The sequence below is a fragment of the Phascolarctos cinereus genome, unplaced genomic scaffold, assembly GCF_003287225.1.
Source record: "Phascolarctos cinereus isolate Bilbo 61053 unplaced genomic scaffold, phaCin_HiC Scaffold_3;HRSCAF=262, whole genome shotgun sequence".
Taxonomy (NCBI): Eukaryota; Metazoa; Chordata; class Mammalia; order Diprotodontia; family Phascolarctidae; genus Phascolarctos; species Phascolarctos cinereus.
Genome location: NW_027555736.1, coordinates 203,432,231 through 203,449,678, shown reverse-complemented (window position 1 = coordinate 203,449,678; position 17,448 = coordinate 203,432,231). Strand labels below are relative to the sequence as shown.

At 34.3% G+C, this 17,448-nt stretch overlaps 1 protein-coding gene across 4 annotated transcripts in view; it reads left to right on the top strand.

Moving 5' to 3' along the window:
- ATXN3 (ataxin 3) overlaps positions 1 to 14,866 on the top strand; it is a 36,138-nt gene extending 21,272 nt beyond the window's left edge. For 3 of the 4 annotated variants that reach the window (XM_021004269.2, XM_021004268.2, XM_021004271.2), the window contains 2 exons: positions 8,684 to 8,760; positions 9,984 to 14,866. In XM_021004269.2, coding sequence (XP_020859928.1) covers positions 8,684 to 8,760; positions 9,984 to 10,078 — 172 coding nt within the window. In that variant the 3' untranslated portion in view covers positions 10,079 to 14,866. Of the gene's footprint in view, positions 1 to 7,757; positions 7,896 to 8,683; positions 8,761 to 9,983 lie in introns of those variants that run through there. The other variant, XR_002327826.2, reaches the window with a different exon arrangement.
- The last annotated feature ends 2,582 nt before the right edge of the window (positions 14,867 to 17,448 follow it).

Genomic DNA, 17,448 nt, shown 5'->3' with positions numbered 1-17,448 from the left:
TGGATAAGAGACAGGAAAACTTCTGGAAAAAAAAAGAAAATATTTATAGAGGAGATAATTACTTAAAGTTCAATTCTGGACCCGATTTATTTACCATAGTCCTTCTTCCTAGTCTAATACACAGAATTATTGCATATTGATGCAATTATTGCTTCAGCTATTTATCTTCTTGAACTTTCTTACTGATAGCTTCATTACTATACTAAGTAGACCTGCCTATTTCACGTATCTTAATTCCAAATAAGAAATCTCCATTATCTTTGATTATTCTGTGACTTTCAAAAAAAATAATCCTTTCTCAGGGCAGCTAGGTGGTGCAGTGGATAGAGCACCGGCCCTGAATTCAGGAGTACCTGAGTTCAAATGCAGCCTCAGACACAAAACACTTACTAGCTGTGTGACCCTGGGCAAGTCACTTAACCCCATTGCCTAGCCAAAAAAAAAAAATAATAATCCTTTCTCAATGATCACAGAGGACTATCCTTATTTCATGTTGGAAGTTATTGCCCTACTTTGGAAAAGACTAGCTATCAGCAATAGATGCAATGGTAGTATTGATCCTTTGTCATTCTCCTTAAATTTAAGTCATCATCTATCTTACATCAGATTTGTTTTTAAATATATAACTTTGTTAAGTTTTAAATATATCAGACATGGTTACAGTATATTGGCCAGTATTTGTATTACCCTCTAAAATTGTTCCCCTTTTTTCCAACAGTCCATTGTTGTGTAAATTTGTTAAATATTCTATTCTCATATCTTGAAAGTTATAAAGTTTTTAATAGATATCATCCAGAATTCTGTAACTCAGAATTCAGTGGCACAATCTGACCCATTTAATTTTTTCTAGCACTTGGTAAATAATTCTGGAAACAAGCATACATGATGCTAACAATTTCAGCTTTTTAAAAAATAGTATTTTGCTCACATACCATTTGTCATCATTATGAAGAAAGTGAGTAGTATATTAATGTTTTCATTGGCATGGCAGCAGACAACTAATTCACTTCTTATGTTTGACTCTTGTGTGTTTTTTGTGGGAGAATTATCTGTGATAGAAAAGTTGTTCCCTGGTACTGCTCTGAATAGTAGATTTTTTTACCTGTGTGCAGTGGTGAATGCTCCTATACATAGGTCTCTAACTTTCCATGACATTTTTCATTTCACATTACCTTTTTGGTCAAAGTGAAACTAAGTGACCAATAAGAAGTATTTGGGGGTGCAGGGTGGGGAGGAGAAGAATTGTTAGTGTATTCTGAGAAAAAGAAACATTCTTGAAGTGCAAAAACTCATTCTTTTAGTAAATGAGCTTTTAAAAACTTTTATTCAGCAATGCCGGAAAGTGAATAATACAAGGAGATATCAATTATTTGAGTCCATCCACTGGAACTTTCTCTGATTCTTCAGTCCCCTTGAAAAACTTATTGAGGGCAAGTGACTGTCTTTGTGACCCATGTAGTGCTAATATAACTGAGGACAGAATATGCTGACTAAATATCATTTTTATAAAACTACTAACTAGCCTTTCACTAAGAAGACTCTAAAAATGACATTTCTGATATCTTCCTATACAAATCTTTATTTTCATTAGAATTATTGTGGAAGTAGCTAAGTATAAAGAATTTACTATGGTGAGTTTATCTTTGCTTTGTGAACCTAAAAGTTTAGTAACATTTGTACATTTAATCACTATATTTTCATATTTGAGTAGTTTCTTTTATAAGTGAAGAGAAGTTTGCTCTCTTTGAAAAATTTCTGTACTTTTTGCTATCAACAGCCAGTTGTCCACTTTCAGAACTACTTATTTGAAAATCTTAGCTTAAAAAAAGGAATACAGTACTCTCAAGAAATGTATAGCTTTATTATTAGAACTTACATTTAGCCAAATCCTATGAATGACAGTCTGAATCAGGCACTTTTAAGAGAATTTATTAGCTCTTTGGGAACTCTTAAATGAGATCTTTTGCAATGTAGTTAAAATGGAATGAATGCTACCAGTGACCCAAAAGTTAATACATCTCTCAGAATGTCTAAGTAACTTAAAAATATTGTTGTTTCAGGAGTTTCTGACAAAATAGAAATAAAGTTCAAAATTATCTTAATTTAATCAGTCTCTAAAATCTAGAACATCATAAAGAAGCAAACAAAATCTAAAGAAAAAATTAGAAATTATAACATGGTAACAGGTAAGCCAAATCTGGATGCCCATATCTATTTTCTGAGTGTAAATATAGAATAGTCAAGTATAATCACAACATTGTGAAAATAACACACAAAGTGTTGAAGATAGTTACTTAATACTCTTTGCCATTTGATTTACTTTGTGTGTAACTAGTCAATAAAAAAGGCTTTAAGTGTATATCTTGTTTCAGCTATCTTTTACCAAAATGATTACAAATGTCCTTAAATCACTATAACTTATTGAACACTCAATACTTAAACCACAACCCTTTGCCTCTTTTCCCTGACACTAAAGATAAGCCTTTGAAAAGGACAGATGTTTTTTAAGATTCTCCTTAAAACTTTTATAATTATTTACGGGGGCAGTTAGGTGGCACAGTGGATAGAGCTCCGGCCTTGGAGTCAGGAGGACCTGAGTTCAAATTTGACCTCAGACACTTGGCACTTACTAGCTGTGTGACCCTGGGCAAGTCACTTAACCCCAATTGCCTCACCAAAAAGAAAAAAACAACAACTTTTATAACTATTTTAAAGTTGAATTTAAAAAATCATGCATTAAAAGAGTATGTAATACTTTAAATTTAATCATACTATAAATGAAATGATAGATCCAAAAGCCATTAAGAGAGAGCTCATTGTTTGAAGGTAGGTAATTTGATTGTGGGAGGAGGGCATATGTATAGAAATATGACTATTTGTATACTTAACAAGGCCTCTTTTTCTGGGACCTGAGACACCCAATGATCATTTTTACTATAGAATATATTTGTCCCAAGAGCAGGTATTTTTAGTGCTTCTCTATGGCCATTTAAAATCACATAATGGGTTGACAAATTGTTCTGCTTATATGAATTTTTTAGATAACTAAAGTATATCATCTTTATCAATGAAATTTTTTTAAAACTTAGACATTTAGAAAATTTTAGAAACATACTACCAATGTTCTCATCTTTTAAAATAGACTATAATTTAGTCTTTTTTTTAAGAATTACTGCAATCATTGCCAAATTGATACTCTTTAAGGTGTGTAGATTCTTCTTATTCTTATTATTTTGCTCCTACACCAATAGCTTTAGTATATGAACTTGGCAACATCTATTTTGGCTGCTCATTAGTGTATTAAGGTTTCCTCATTTGGGGAAGGGTAAGTTCCAGATAATAAAGGTTCCTCAATGAGTTATCTCCTAATAATTCAAGTGTCAGTGTCACTGGACTAATTGTATCTTTATTAAATATTACTTCTCCTGCATACTACTACATGGAATCTCCTTTCTATTTGAAGATTTCTTAGCAGTAATTAAATAACTAGGATTATATGTTATAGAAACACAGAAATTATTTTTGCTCCGTCATCAGTTGAATTGAGAATCTACTTTTCCAAATTTTGCATGTTGCTAATATAAGCAACATAGCAACATATACTCAGTTAGCACATGTTAGCCTTTTACATTGTTCTTGTAAAAAAAAACAATGTTTCCTGTTTGTTTTTTTTAATTTTAAAAACTGTGGCTTCTAAGATTTTATATTCTAAAAGTACAGTTTATAATGTATGTTGATGGTCAGAAGTTTTTCTTAACAGTTTTTATTTTTTATGTACTTGAATTTACATTTTGTAAAATAGACAGATATGCCTTACTTTATGCGTCAGATGGTCTGATATTACCTTCTTTGATCATAAACTCCTGTCTTTCCATCTCTGTCTTACTCTGTCAATCCATTATCTGTCTTCATTGTAGCATTCCTTCCAGTTCTAATCATCATCACTTATCTGGCCTCAGTTTCCTCTAATTATATCCTTTGCACTATAGTTAACCAGCTTATATATACTAAGTACCTCTGGAAATAGTCATATAATAGTACTGATTAGGTCCTTGCTGTTAAACTGAAATATTTTAAATTCTTTTATTCTTCCCTAATTGACTATCATATACCACAGATAACTGTTCCCAACCTCCTCTTGAAGACCCCAAGACATTCCCATCCCAGCAGGTGATATCGTCTCTGATTTTCCTGGGAAAACTCAGGCCATGCATCTTGACCCTCTTCATCCACAGCTTAAAACCTCTACATTTTCACCTGTTTTCTCCTCTGCTCTGTTCTCCAGGGAAGAAGTGACCTTTCTTATCAAGGCTAGCCCTTCTGTATTATCCTTGATCCCAGCCCTTCCTGTCTCTTCTAGTAGCTTACTTAGTCAAATCATTCTCTCCATCTCTCTCATTATCAGTTTTTTCTACTGGCTTCCCCTTTGCCTGTAAACATGACCAGATCTGTCTAAATCCTGAAAACATCATTATTTTTATGTTGTCATTTCTTCAAGCTGTCCCAGATGTATCTTCCCTTATGAAAGGAATCATAGAGAATCATTGTCTCTGTTTCCTCACGACTCATTAACTTCTGGCTTTTAACCCTAACTATTTTAATGAAACTTTCTCCTTGAAGATTTCAAATTATTTTTTTAATTACTGAGTCCAATGAGCTATTCTCAGTCATTAACCTCTCTGCATCTTTTGACAGTGTTGATGACTTGGATATTCTTCCCTTGATTCTAAGACATTGCTTTCTACTAGTACTCTTATCTGCCTGACTCTGTTTTTCAGCTTTCTTTCCTGGTTGGTCTGTCTCCTGTACCCTAAGTTTGGGTGTCTCAACAAAACTGTCCTAAGTTCTCTTTTCTTCCCCTGTATACTCTGTCCCTTCATGATCTCCTTCAGTTTCCAAGGATGCAGTTATTTCTGCATCTGGATGTCCTACACCTATCTGGATGTCCAACTTTAACTTTTCTCCTAAACTCTAGTTCCCAACATAGCCACCTGCCTGCGACATATCTACTCTTAAATGTCCCATTGGCATCTTAAACACACTTGTCTAAAATGGAACTGCTCGGGGGCAGCTAGGTGGTGCAGTGGATGGAGCTGCAGCCTTGGAGTCAGCAGGACCTGAGTTCAAATCTGACCTCAGACACTTGATACTTACCAGCTCTGTGACCCTGGGCAAGTTACTTAACCCCCATTGCCTCACCAATAAATAAATAAATAAAATGGAACTGCTTATCCCCCTGTCCCTTCCCAGTACTACTCCCCCAAACTTCCTTATTTCTGTCAAGATTACTGTCATCCTCCAAGGTTCATGAATCTCAGGGTAACCTTTGACTCTCTTTTCCCTGACTCACTTTCTGTCTTCATGTCCACTAAACTGCCAAATCTTATCAATTCATCTATAACACTTTACTATCTGTCCTTGCATTTCTGCTCACAAGGCCACCACTGAAATCCAGGTCCTTCCTAATTGTCCCTGCTTCTAGTCTTTTTCCACTGTAAACTATCCTCCAAATAAAGCTGACAAAATGAATCTTTCCTAAGGCATGAGTCTTACCTGTCATGCACAGTTGGAACAAAAAAAAACAAACCAACAACTTCATTTGTCTTTATCTTGTTGTCTCTAGGATAAAATATAAACCCCTCAGCTTACTGTTTAGGACCCTCTACAATCTGGCTCCATTGTACCCTTCCAGATTATTTCATATTATACCATTTAACACATTCTAGGTTCCAAACAGTCAACAGTCAAGACAAAGGTGAAATGCTGATTCTACAGTCTCACAAAAGGGTCCTACATAAGAGTATAATATAATTATAAAAATTGCTTCTTCATGTTTAAGTCTTTGTCAATGCATACTTGTGAGTGTTTTATGTTTTATGCATTGCTTTGCTCCTAAACTGTGGGGAAAAGTTCCAGGCAAACTGGACTGCCATGCTAGTCCTTGTATTTGACATCACAGTTTTCCCCTCTGTCTGGAACACATTGCTTCTTTATAGGATCATAGAGTTAAAGCTAAAAGGGACCTTAGAAGCCACCTCCCTCCCATTTTATAGACGACTTATAGATGAGAAAACCATGGCACAAAGAAGTTGAGTGGTTTGCCCATGGTCGTAGTCAGTAAGTGTGAGATAGGATTTGAATCCAGATCTTCCTGACTCCATTTTGTACCCTGACCATTATACTGCCTGTTTCATCTCCGCCTATCAAAATCCTTATTTTCCTATAAGAAGAGCCCTTGTCATATTCTTTGCTAAGCTGTCCCTAATATTTCCACCACCAGCGATTAATGCTCTGTCATTCTTTAAATTACCTTATCTTATCCCTATGTACATGTTGTATACTCCAGTAGAAGGTAATATCCTTAAAGACAAGGACTTTTTCATATTTGTCTTTAGTAGATGCTTAATAAATGTTTGTTGGAGTCAGTTGAATTGAGGTGGTCCTGAAAAGTTACTCATTAAGACAGCAAATATTTATTGAACTTAATATCTTCAAGGTTCTGTTTGGTGATAGGCATAAAAAGATGAAATGAGACAAAGTCCTTGCCCTTGAGGAGCTTACAGTCTAGTGGGGGAAATTAAACAAGAACATAAATCATCTTAACAAAAGTTAGGATATGTAAGTATATGGGTTGTATACAATAAAAACATTATTTGAGATTCAGGGAGGAAGTGATTGTTTCGAGCTGGAATGATCAGAGAAGGTTTCATGGAGAGAGGGGCAACTGAGTTGGGCCTTGAAGGGCAGAATTTCAACAAGCAGAGATGGGAATGGGTGTCCAGCCCAGGCATGAGCCAAAGGACAAGAGGTAAGAGAGGGCAAAATAAGACTGGGAGAAAGTATGTAATACAAATTTGCTGACTCTGGCATTCATGAAAAGAGAGTAGTAGCTGGAAAGGTAGATTGGAACTAGATTGTGGAGGTCTTTAAATGCAAACGGAATATTATTTTGGCAATGATAGAAGGAAAAGATTGAAAGGAGAGAATAGGTATGGGTAATAATGAGGGTTCATACTAAAATAATCATAGTGAATATAGAGAGGAAAAGACAGATTCAAAAGATACTGTGGACATGGAATAGAAAGAACTCAGCAACTGTCTGAAATTTGAGGAAAGGAAGTGTCAAAGATAAATCCATGACTGTGAACATGAAGATCAGATGGTACCACAAATGAAATAGTGAAGTCAGAGCAGGTTAGAAGGAATAGCTTGGTTTTGGACATGTTGAATTTTAGGTACTGGTGGAACATCCAGGGGAAATGTCTTATGGTAGGACAGATATGGATCTGAAACTTGGAAGACAAATCGGGAATAGAGCTAGAAATATGGGAGTCGTTTGTGTGAAATTGCCAAAGGAAAAAGATTTTGTAGTAAGGGGAAGAGGGCAAAGACAGAACTTTGGAGAACATTCAAATTAAGAAGTCAAGAGACAGAAAACTGTTAAGGAGATAGGAGCACAACCAGAAGAATTTTGCTTGTGAATGGCAAAGTGTCCTGGGGGGAAGGCTGTTCAAAAGTGGCAAAAGCTCCTCAAAGTTTGGGGAGAATAAAGACTGAAAAAATGGATTGGTTACTGGTGTCGTTTGAGGGAACATTTTCAGTAGAGGAATGGGGCCAGATGGCTTATTAAAGAAAGGGCTGAGGGGAAAATTGGTAGTGAAGAATTTGAGGTAATTTTCCCCAAAAACTTAGAAGAGAAAGATAGGATGGTAGGTAGAGGGGCTAGAAGAGTCAAGAGAAAACTTTTTTTTTTTTAGGTTTAGAGACCTGAACCATGTATGTAGGCAAATGGAAGGAATCAGTGGCAATGAAGAAATGGAAGATGCATGAGAGAAGTTATGACTGCCAAAGCAAAGACCTGGAAAAAATGGGAGAGAATGAGATCAAGGACAAAGGTAGAAAAATTAGCCTTTGTGAGGAGTAGGAGTTCTATGAGTAGAGGAAAGGGAAAAAGAGAGGGCAGTTATAAAGAGAAATTTTGAAGAACTGAGGGAATTCATGTCACGTGGCCTCAATCTCAGTGAAATTTTTAAAAAAGACTTAACGTCCTCTTTCTAAGTATTAAGACACTATGGATTGGGGGAAAAGAAGAGAGATGAAAAGATTGGGAATAGTTGCTGTGGGAAATGAGAGAGAAGTATAGAAATGTCAGACAACAGTGAGACCCCAGCTAAAGTTGACTGCTGCAATATTCAGCATCCCTTACCAGATATGGATAAGGACTTGTGGGAAGGGGTGGCTAAGAGAATGTAAAGTGGTAGCTAGTGAGACTTTAAAGGGACAGACCATAGGCTGTGGATGGAATTTAGGAAAGGCAGTGTCAGGGAGAGAGAATTGAGAGGAGAAGGATGGGTTATGGGACCAGAGGTCATAATAAAGGTCAAGAGTTATTTTGGTGTGAATGAGGGGGCATGGGAGGTGGCATAACTACTTTCTAATTTACCTGTTTTATGCAACCAGCTTTTTGCATGTCCAGTTTTCTTAAGGATGGGGAGGGCACATCCACATTTTAAGAGTTAATAGCTAATCAACTAAAAAATGCTCTTTGCTTTCTGTTCCAGTGTTTGTACCAGTGAAGATTATAACTCCTGAAACAATTCTTTGTGGAATAGTTTCTTTCATGGAATATTCATTACTTGGGGTGTGTTTTCTTTAATTCACATTTGGTCTTTAAATGTTTCAGACAAGAGCAGCCAGAACAGATACCACATCTACAGGAAAAGCCGACTACAAGTGCAAATGCACTAGAAATTGATCCAGGTATTATTTTTGTTTTTATTACCTTCTGATCACTTTTGTTAGCTTAGGGGTGTGTGTGTGTGTGTGTGTGTGTGTGTGTGTGTGTGTGTGTGTGTGTGTGTGTGTGTGTGTGTGTATGTGTGTGTGTATGTGATCAGTGGTGTCAAAAGAAATGATCACTGCATGTTGACTCAGAAAACCACAGATTAACATTATGTTGTACTGCATTTTTAGTTATTTTGTTAAATATTCCCCAATTATATTTTAATCTGGTTATCATGTTTGACACTCTAATGTAGAGCTCTTTGTCATTTCTTTTATTTGGGATTGAATGAAGAGACAAGTATATATTGCTTTGTTTATTTTACCTCTTGTATGGGTCACAATGGCCAACAAATATATTATCTGATGGACGGTGATTAAACTCTCCTGACTTAACAAGTTTGATATTTTAACAGCAGTATTTGTTGCCAGGCCCATACTTAAAGCTTTTCCAACTTGGTGTACAACTTGTCAGAGCTTAGGCTTCATGGGCATAGCCTTTAAGAATTCAGGTTCACTTCTGTGCCACAGTGAAGCATCTGAGTAGGATTTTTGTTTGTTTGTTTGTTTTTAAATTGCCTTATCATCCCCCAGAAAATGTTCTTTCTTTTGTCTCTGGCATAAATTTGGATAAATTTTTGTAATTCTCTGATTTTAGGAGGCAAGGGATCTAAAGCATTCCTAATGCTAGCAGTAGAAATGAAACTTTTTGAAAAGAAACTAGATATCTAGATGGTATCCTCAATTTATGTGCAAATGTTTGAAGATATACCTGTAACTTTAAAAATTATATTTTCTCTAGTATTTCATACTTGCAAATTTTATTCTATTTCATTGCAAGTTTTGTTACAGCAATGAATTCATTTTTATAACATTCCACAGAGGTAGTTGAGAGGAGAATAATTCCATTTTACTATTAGGAAAATTGAATCTCAAATAGGTAAGTTAAAGCAATACTCAATTTCAAAATTCAGATTAGATTATATATTAACATTCCTTACTTTATTAATTGAATAAGCTTTGATTTAATTGGATACAATACTGAGCCAGTTTTTGGCAATGAAATGTTAGAAAGTGAATAAAGAGAAAATTCACATAACTGAATATGGATTAGATCCCTAAAAGCATATCTTTTAAAGAGTTTGCTGTTTAATTGTTGATTGCCTGGAAGTAACCGAGTATTATATTTGACTTCTTAATAGGTGACGATATGACTGAAGAAGACATGCTTCAAGCTGCTATGAATATGTCTTTGGAAACTGTTAGTAATAATTTGAAGACTGAAGGAAAAAAATAGCAAAGTGACTTTTTAGAAAATATCAAAATATTCATATTCCCCAACATTGACCCCTTGTGCAGATATTTCCTATACAGAGCTCATTTCAGAAATATGTCAGAGTAGCACAGTTCAGAAAAAAGTAGGGGGAGGTAACGTGCAAATAAAAATAATAGAAAATGCATCAAGTTTAGAACTAAAGACTGTATCTTCCAAATACCAGCCAAAGAGGCATTCAGCAATTAAAGAAATAGACAATAGTTTTCTAAATAATAACATTTACTCTCTTTTTGGGGGTGGGCAATAACCTCTTAAAATAAGAATTTTTTAAAAATTTGTTTGCAGACCAACTCATAGGATCTAGCCACAGGTTTTTTCCAACTCTGTTGAATAATCTGATTTACTCCTCTCTCACCTTCTCGTAGTTGCTCGTTTCTTAGTGCCCCAAATGGCCTTACTACAAAGAGTGTCACTTGTCTATAGTTACAACAGGTATGATGTTTAATGGGGTAAATCATTCTAGCCACAACTGTATTTTGTGTGCTCTAGTTTTTTTTCTTTATTTTTCATTGTCTCTGACCTCAGTATTTCTCCTATAGGGCTTTCATTCCACTTTATTTGAAGTTAGCCTATGATAGGAATGATTTCCTATCATTTCAATATGCCATAAAGGGATCAGTATCCTATGATTGGTGCATTCCTAGATTTGAAGGGAACCCTGCAAAAGTGAGGTGTTGAGACAGAATATTCAGTTTGGGGAGAACATAACTATTTTTCCAGGTGCTTCATGAATATCTTCTCTGTTATATCAAAATGTTACAGCTTAAATGACCATCCCTACATTATGCACCTCGATGTCAAGTTGTTTCCTCTGTTGCTAAGGAAAATGAGGGAAATGAAGTATACAAGCTAGCTTGTGTTAAAAGATTTAAGGTCCAAGATACATGTGAAATGGACTAAACTGGGCTACCTGGTTTGTATCATCCTGCAGTCTTTTTTTGTGAATGGTGCTTTCTGTTTTAACATACATTTGAAATGTATGAAAATGTAGATAAACGCTGCTTGACTTATATTCCATTTAACAGAAATACTTTCATCCGTACAGTAATCTTGGAACACATGGAAATAATTTACTTACTAAATTATATTTAAAATTATGTTGTGACTTGAAACATACTATTTAGCTATAAATACAATAATAATTGGATTATTCAATAGCAAGTGAGGTTGTAAATAAAAGAGAGTTTTGTCAAACATCTTTTTATAAGGGTTCCCAAATGACTTTTTGTTAAATAGTGCTATACTTTGGGTTGAGATTAATAGTGCCTTTTTAAAATAGGCATTTTGCTCCTGCCATCAGCCATTATTTGTTTTCATTTGCAAAATTTTTCAGAGTTAATATATTAAATAGGAATGTCCAAGTTGCTTCTCTGGAAATTAAAAATATGGTAGTTATGTCATTAAAAAATTCTGGATGGCTGTACTGATCAGGGAAAATTTTTGCTGTAAGATTTGTTGTTAGATATAACTGAAACCTAAGAAATGCCTTTTATTGATGAAGTAATTTTTACTCAAGTGTAAACTTTTAAAAAAAAATCTATCTTGTGCCATATAAAATTTTCTGACGTGAACCATAAAGTAATAAGGAAAAATTTAGGCTGTTAAATCTTTTTAAGCATTTTTAATTTATAAAATAAAATTCTTGATTTTAGAATACAATAATGAATAAATCTGGAAATATGCGCAATTGTCCCTACGATTTTGTGTAATATTTCCATGTCTGTTTTCTATCGCCTTTTCTCTTTGAAAACCTGCATTCAGCAATTCATATGTTTGAGTTAATGCTTTCTCTAACATAAAAACATGGCTAACTGTTAAGATTGAAACTATGTTCTCCTATAGTTTCTTACATAGTAAGTGGTCTCAAAGAAAAGTAAAACACAAGGTTTAAACTCTTGTAGTGCCCAGGTGAAACGATTTTTAAAATAACATGTCAGCCTTAATTCTTGATGCTTTTTGTTGACTCAAGTTGGACCCTTAGGCCAGAAAGTTCAGATTGAGTTATGTCTACGTGGAACATACCATATAAATTTTATATTTTAAAAAATAATGTATTGCCATCTTATCATGGAATATAGATTTTTGATATCTTAAATTCTAGTCATTCAGATTATATTCCTTAGTTGATGTAATTTCAGAGCTGGAAATCTCATCCCTCCCTTGGCCTACTTTCTTAATCTGGCATTTATTCAGTGCATTGTAAAACTTGTGAATTTGTTTAAAATTTAAAATTTTTATAAAAGTACATCAAATCCTACCACTTTCTGTAAGCATCCTGTGTAGAAGTCAAGTTCTACAACTTGACAATAGCCATCCTGCTGAGATAAAATTTCATTTGTGGCACTAATATAGGGAACTACTATAAATGTTCAAAAAAGGATTTCTATTCTGGGTCAACAGTTAGGAGAACATTAATGTTTAATATTTAAACAATATTTATTCTTATGCGAAATGAGTATTGAACAGGATTAACAAGGTACAGAAAAGTTTTGGTTGGATCTCCAAAATATTAGTAATAAGTAATGACAAGATTGGAAATACCAATGTAATGTGTATTTTCAGATAAGTGCACGACTTTTACATGGAAGGAGTACTGGTCAGAGTTTTTGAATTTGCAGAGTAGTGATATTAAGATTTACGTGTAAATATAAAAATATTTGGAGGCAAACTATATCTCAATATCAAAAATTCAAAAAGGTAAAATTTACATTTTTGTTTAAAAATATTAGGCAAACAGGTTTTTTTATTGTTCTCAAAACATTTTGTTTTATTAATGGGGATGCTTTTTTTAAGTGAAATGCCACATGAAGATTTTCCTAAATTAAGACTATATATTGCTAAAAATCTAGTAAATCAATGAAAATATAATTAAATATATGCTTTAGTGTTGTAAAACAAAGCTTCTCATAGCTAAAGTTTATGCCAAAACAAGAAATTGAAAATACAGCCTAACCTCTCACTGTTAGTACATTCAATACTGTTTTAAAAATCATGCTTGTGCCAATTTCTATAAAATGAATATGTATTTATAGCTTTTGTATTGGCAGACAGGGTCTGCCAGAGTGCAGAGAAAAGCTTGATTCAGTGCTTTAAAAAATCATAAAGTTATTTTTTTAATGCTTTCATTAGATTGAAAAGCAATACATTGAAATAAGTTGTCACTTTAAACAGAGTATTTTTAATCTGAATAAAACCTCTCTTTACATTTGAAAGATCCAGTTTACTAATTTGCTGCAAATGGATTGATTTCTATATTTGGGCCTTAATATATGTACTTACATCTACATATGTACATATACACTTTTTTTTGCCTTTATTTGAAACAGCATTTCCAAACACTTACTTTACATTTCCTAGAATAAATAGCATGATTTTGAGGTGATAAACATTTCAATTCAAGAGGATAAGGAAATCTAAATAAATGGGAAGAAGGAAAAAGTAAATGAGAATTGGTTTGATGACTTGTTTTTAGTTTTATTCTTAGATGAGTTTTTTAGAAAATTCATGCTTTGAAATATTTGACACTGAGTTTGTTCAGTTATGATTGCAAATGAAATTTTAAAGGCAATTTTCATTTAATAGTGATTTAAATTCTTTGAGATTTAGAAACATTCCTGTAACTATTTTGGTAGAGAAGGGTGGACCTGAGAAAGTGTAATTTAGTGTTATGGAATTGTTTTTATTAACTTCTTTAAATATTCTCACCTTAAAAACTGTAAGAAGTCTATATTACTGGTATGATAAATTTTAAGTTCATTGTAATTACTGTTTTTTATACTTTTAAAATGAAAGGTTTCTTTCATTCTTACTTTCTTTTTCCTTTAAGCATATTATGTAAAAAGATGCAGACTTTGGTTTCTGCACACACAAAAAAAAGAACTTGCTTCATTCCATTTTCAAGGTCCAAGTGGATTTTATCATCATTAATCCAAAATTTGATCTGTGTTAAAATTTTCCTGTACAAAGCCCTTCTAATTTCTTAATCTGGTTCTTCCAAAATGTCTCATATCTTTTGAATGTTAATAGGTTCCCTTCTCACATGGAATTAGGCCTGTTTAATTGATGAAATAAAGGAAATGTATCATGGTTTTTAAACTACCTGGGTCTTTTAGACAAAAGCTATGGCAGGGATTAGCAAAATGTATATGAAAAAAATACCTTTTAGGCTTAATTGGTTAGCAGTTATGTATGTTATTTTGGGAAACACTTACCAAATATGTTTCTGTTATCTTACACAGATCAAAAAAATGTGTTTCGGGGAGAGAGGGACTTGTGTGTGTGTGGGGGTGGGTATGTGAGCGCACGTGCACTTGTGTAAGATAGCCGAATGTCTTATTTTTTGAAAGAGGAAAATATAAAAACTTGAAATGTGACTCATTTCTATACCACTGGATTACTAGGTAATAGCTTTTTGTAACTAACACTCTGTATAAATGGAAATTTTAAATACAAAGAATTTATGGAAAACATCATAAAAGCAAAACATTTTGTTTTGACCATGATAGAAGTGCACTGTGACAGTGCTGTTTTCTCAGGGCCCAGCTCTGCAGCCCTTTATTGTGTAGAACTCTATCTGATTTTATTTGGAAGTATTGACACACAAAGGTTTTCATGTCTGGTCCTTAGAAAAGTCAGGCTTCCAAAGCACTGTTTGAACATTAAGGATTTTGTCTTCTTTTTGGTGGATGAACAACTAAGTTGTATTTTAAATATCAAAAATTACTAAATAAAGATTGCTCTTCTTTTTTATTTCTGTCTGTAATCTTTTTAGCTTCAAAATCTGTTTACATACATCAGTTTTTAATAACTTTGTTATTATGAAATAATATCTTTAATAATAATTCTTTTGTTTTTCTTAATAACTTGTACAAACTATTTTAATAGAAAAGATTTCAGAAAATGATACAAAATGTTAAAGAAAAGCTCAATAGTGACAAGAAGTACAAAGAACATTAAGGTCATTAGAAAATGGGTAGAAATGAGAAGTGTGTTTCTCCTGTTTCTAGGTCAGACTAAGATGGCTTAGGGTGAGTTAATGGTCAGTCTCTAGTAAAAGAATTGAAAAGGTAGAAGCAAGAGGGCAGGTAAAGGAGCTAGCTTCTAGATGTGCTTTTGGTAGGTTAACCACATTTCTGCGCTTGATCATTTGCTGTGGAGCAGATGTCCTTAGCCTTTTTTGTGTTATGGACCACTGTGGCAGTCTGGTAAAGCCTGTGAACCCCTCAGAATAATATTTTTAATGCTTAAAATACACAAGATTGTGAAAGAAAGAAATTATATTGGAATAAGTTATCAAAATATTTTTAAGTATAGATTTATGGATGTCAGGATAAGAACCCCTACCGTAGATCAGCTGACAAAATACACTGTTTCATCATGGAAAACCAGTAATGGTATCCCTACACAGCTCCTTTATATATCCGGGTTCTTTTATTCTGCTTTCTACTGAAATTCTGAAATCCTCATTTGCATTTCAGTGTGTGACTTCGGTAAAGGATAGAGACAGCTTCAGGCACACCACTAAGATTTACTTCCTCTTTCAAAGTTGTGATAAGGCAATCCAACACAACCCTCAGTGTTGTGATGACATCACTTTTAGGCCTTGGGGAAGATACAACATTTAAATAAGACACTTACCCTAGTGGAGTTTAAACCTAATGGGAGATAAGACACCCCCACTGATAGGTTGATGTCATAATGATCACATCATTGTGTGTAATTCTCCAAGGGTCTGGGGGCCTCCCTCTAGGTCTGACATTCCACCAAAGGCCAGTCATCTTGCCTTTTGTCTTGCCACTGGACTCCGATGACTGTTTGCACAGCTCTGCCTCATTAAAATCCAAATCACACACAAGCCGAGACATCACCCTTAAGATGTCATTGCTCTTCTTTAAAAACAAAACAAACATTGACAAAAACAACACTCCGGCATAACTATGTTATCTCATACTTTTGCTTCGTGTCCAGTCCCTTTCCTTTTCCAATTCCCTATATCTGTTTGTCACTTTCACATGCTATATAATTAGGAAGATGTTGTAGTCTACTTAGACCCACTATGAATCTCTCCATTAGGTCACTCACTGTTATGATTCTTTAGAGACTGTAGGGTTCAATGATTTACAACCATATAGCATCTCCAAAAGAATAATAGTGTTTTAAAATGAAGATTTTTTTTTCTTTTGGAGGGGGAAGGATATCTGGAAGGGTGGGGAGAAGTTTAGCATCATTGAAAGCCCTTTTTGTACATGTAATCCAGTCCTCTTTCCTCCTACTAATTCTAGGCCCAGCTATGATCCTCACTTGTGGCATAGCTACTGATAGACCAACTCAAAGGGTTGCTTTTTTTGGGTTGTGAGAGTCTAGTTCACAGAACTGAGCAATAGACAAACTATGTCGAACTCACCCGAGGTGAGCCTGATAATTCATTCCACCTGAGACCTGAATCATAATGAGTTACTACCTTAACACAGATATATCTTTGAGTCTAAATTTATTCGGTGATATATGACAAAGTAGACATCTGTAGCCTGCCTTTCCTAGTAAGGATGGGATAGGGTTTCATTTGGCCCCTCGTTTGTGCCATTTGGTTTTCCAGAGGACACCAGACATAGCAAGGCTTTTTTTTTTGTTTAATATTTTATTTCCCAATTACATGTAAATACAATTTTAACATGATTTTTAAAATTTTGTGTTCCAAATTCTCCCCCTCTCCCTTTTCTTCCCCTCCTTGAAAAGGCAAGCAATTTGATATAGGTCAGACCTGTACAACTTGGCAGTAGGTAGGGGTCAAAATTTAAATAGGCTACACTTTGGGCTGCAGATAGGTTTGACTAGAGACAAACTGACCGTGGTTGGTTGCCATGGTCACATGACAAACAGGAGAACCTGCAGTGGCAACCCTACATTTTTCGCAGGCCCTTGTAACTCATGAACAGTTATGTTGTGCAGGCTTGATAGAGGGTATACATGTGCAGTTATGTAAATCTTATTTCCATACTAGTCATGTAGTGAAAAAAAAATCCAACACCTAAGAAAAATAAAGTATGAAGTATGTCAATCTGCATTCAGATTCCATCAGTTCATTCTCTGGAGATGGATAGCATTTTTCATAAGTCCTTCAGCATTTTCTTGGATCATTGTATTGCTAAGAATAGCTAAGTCATTCACAGTTTATCATCATTTAATATTGCTGTTTCTGAGTACAGCGTTCTAGTTCTGCTCATTTCACTTTGCATCAATTCATGTAAGTCTAGGTTTTTCTGAGAGCATCCTGCTTGTCATTTCTTATAGTATAATAGTATTCCATTATCATGTGCCTCAATTTGTTTAGC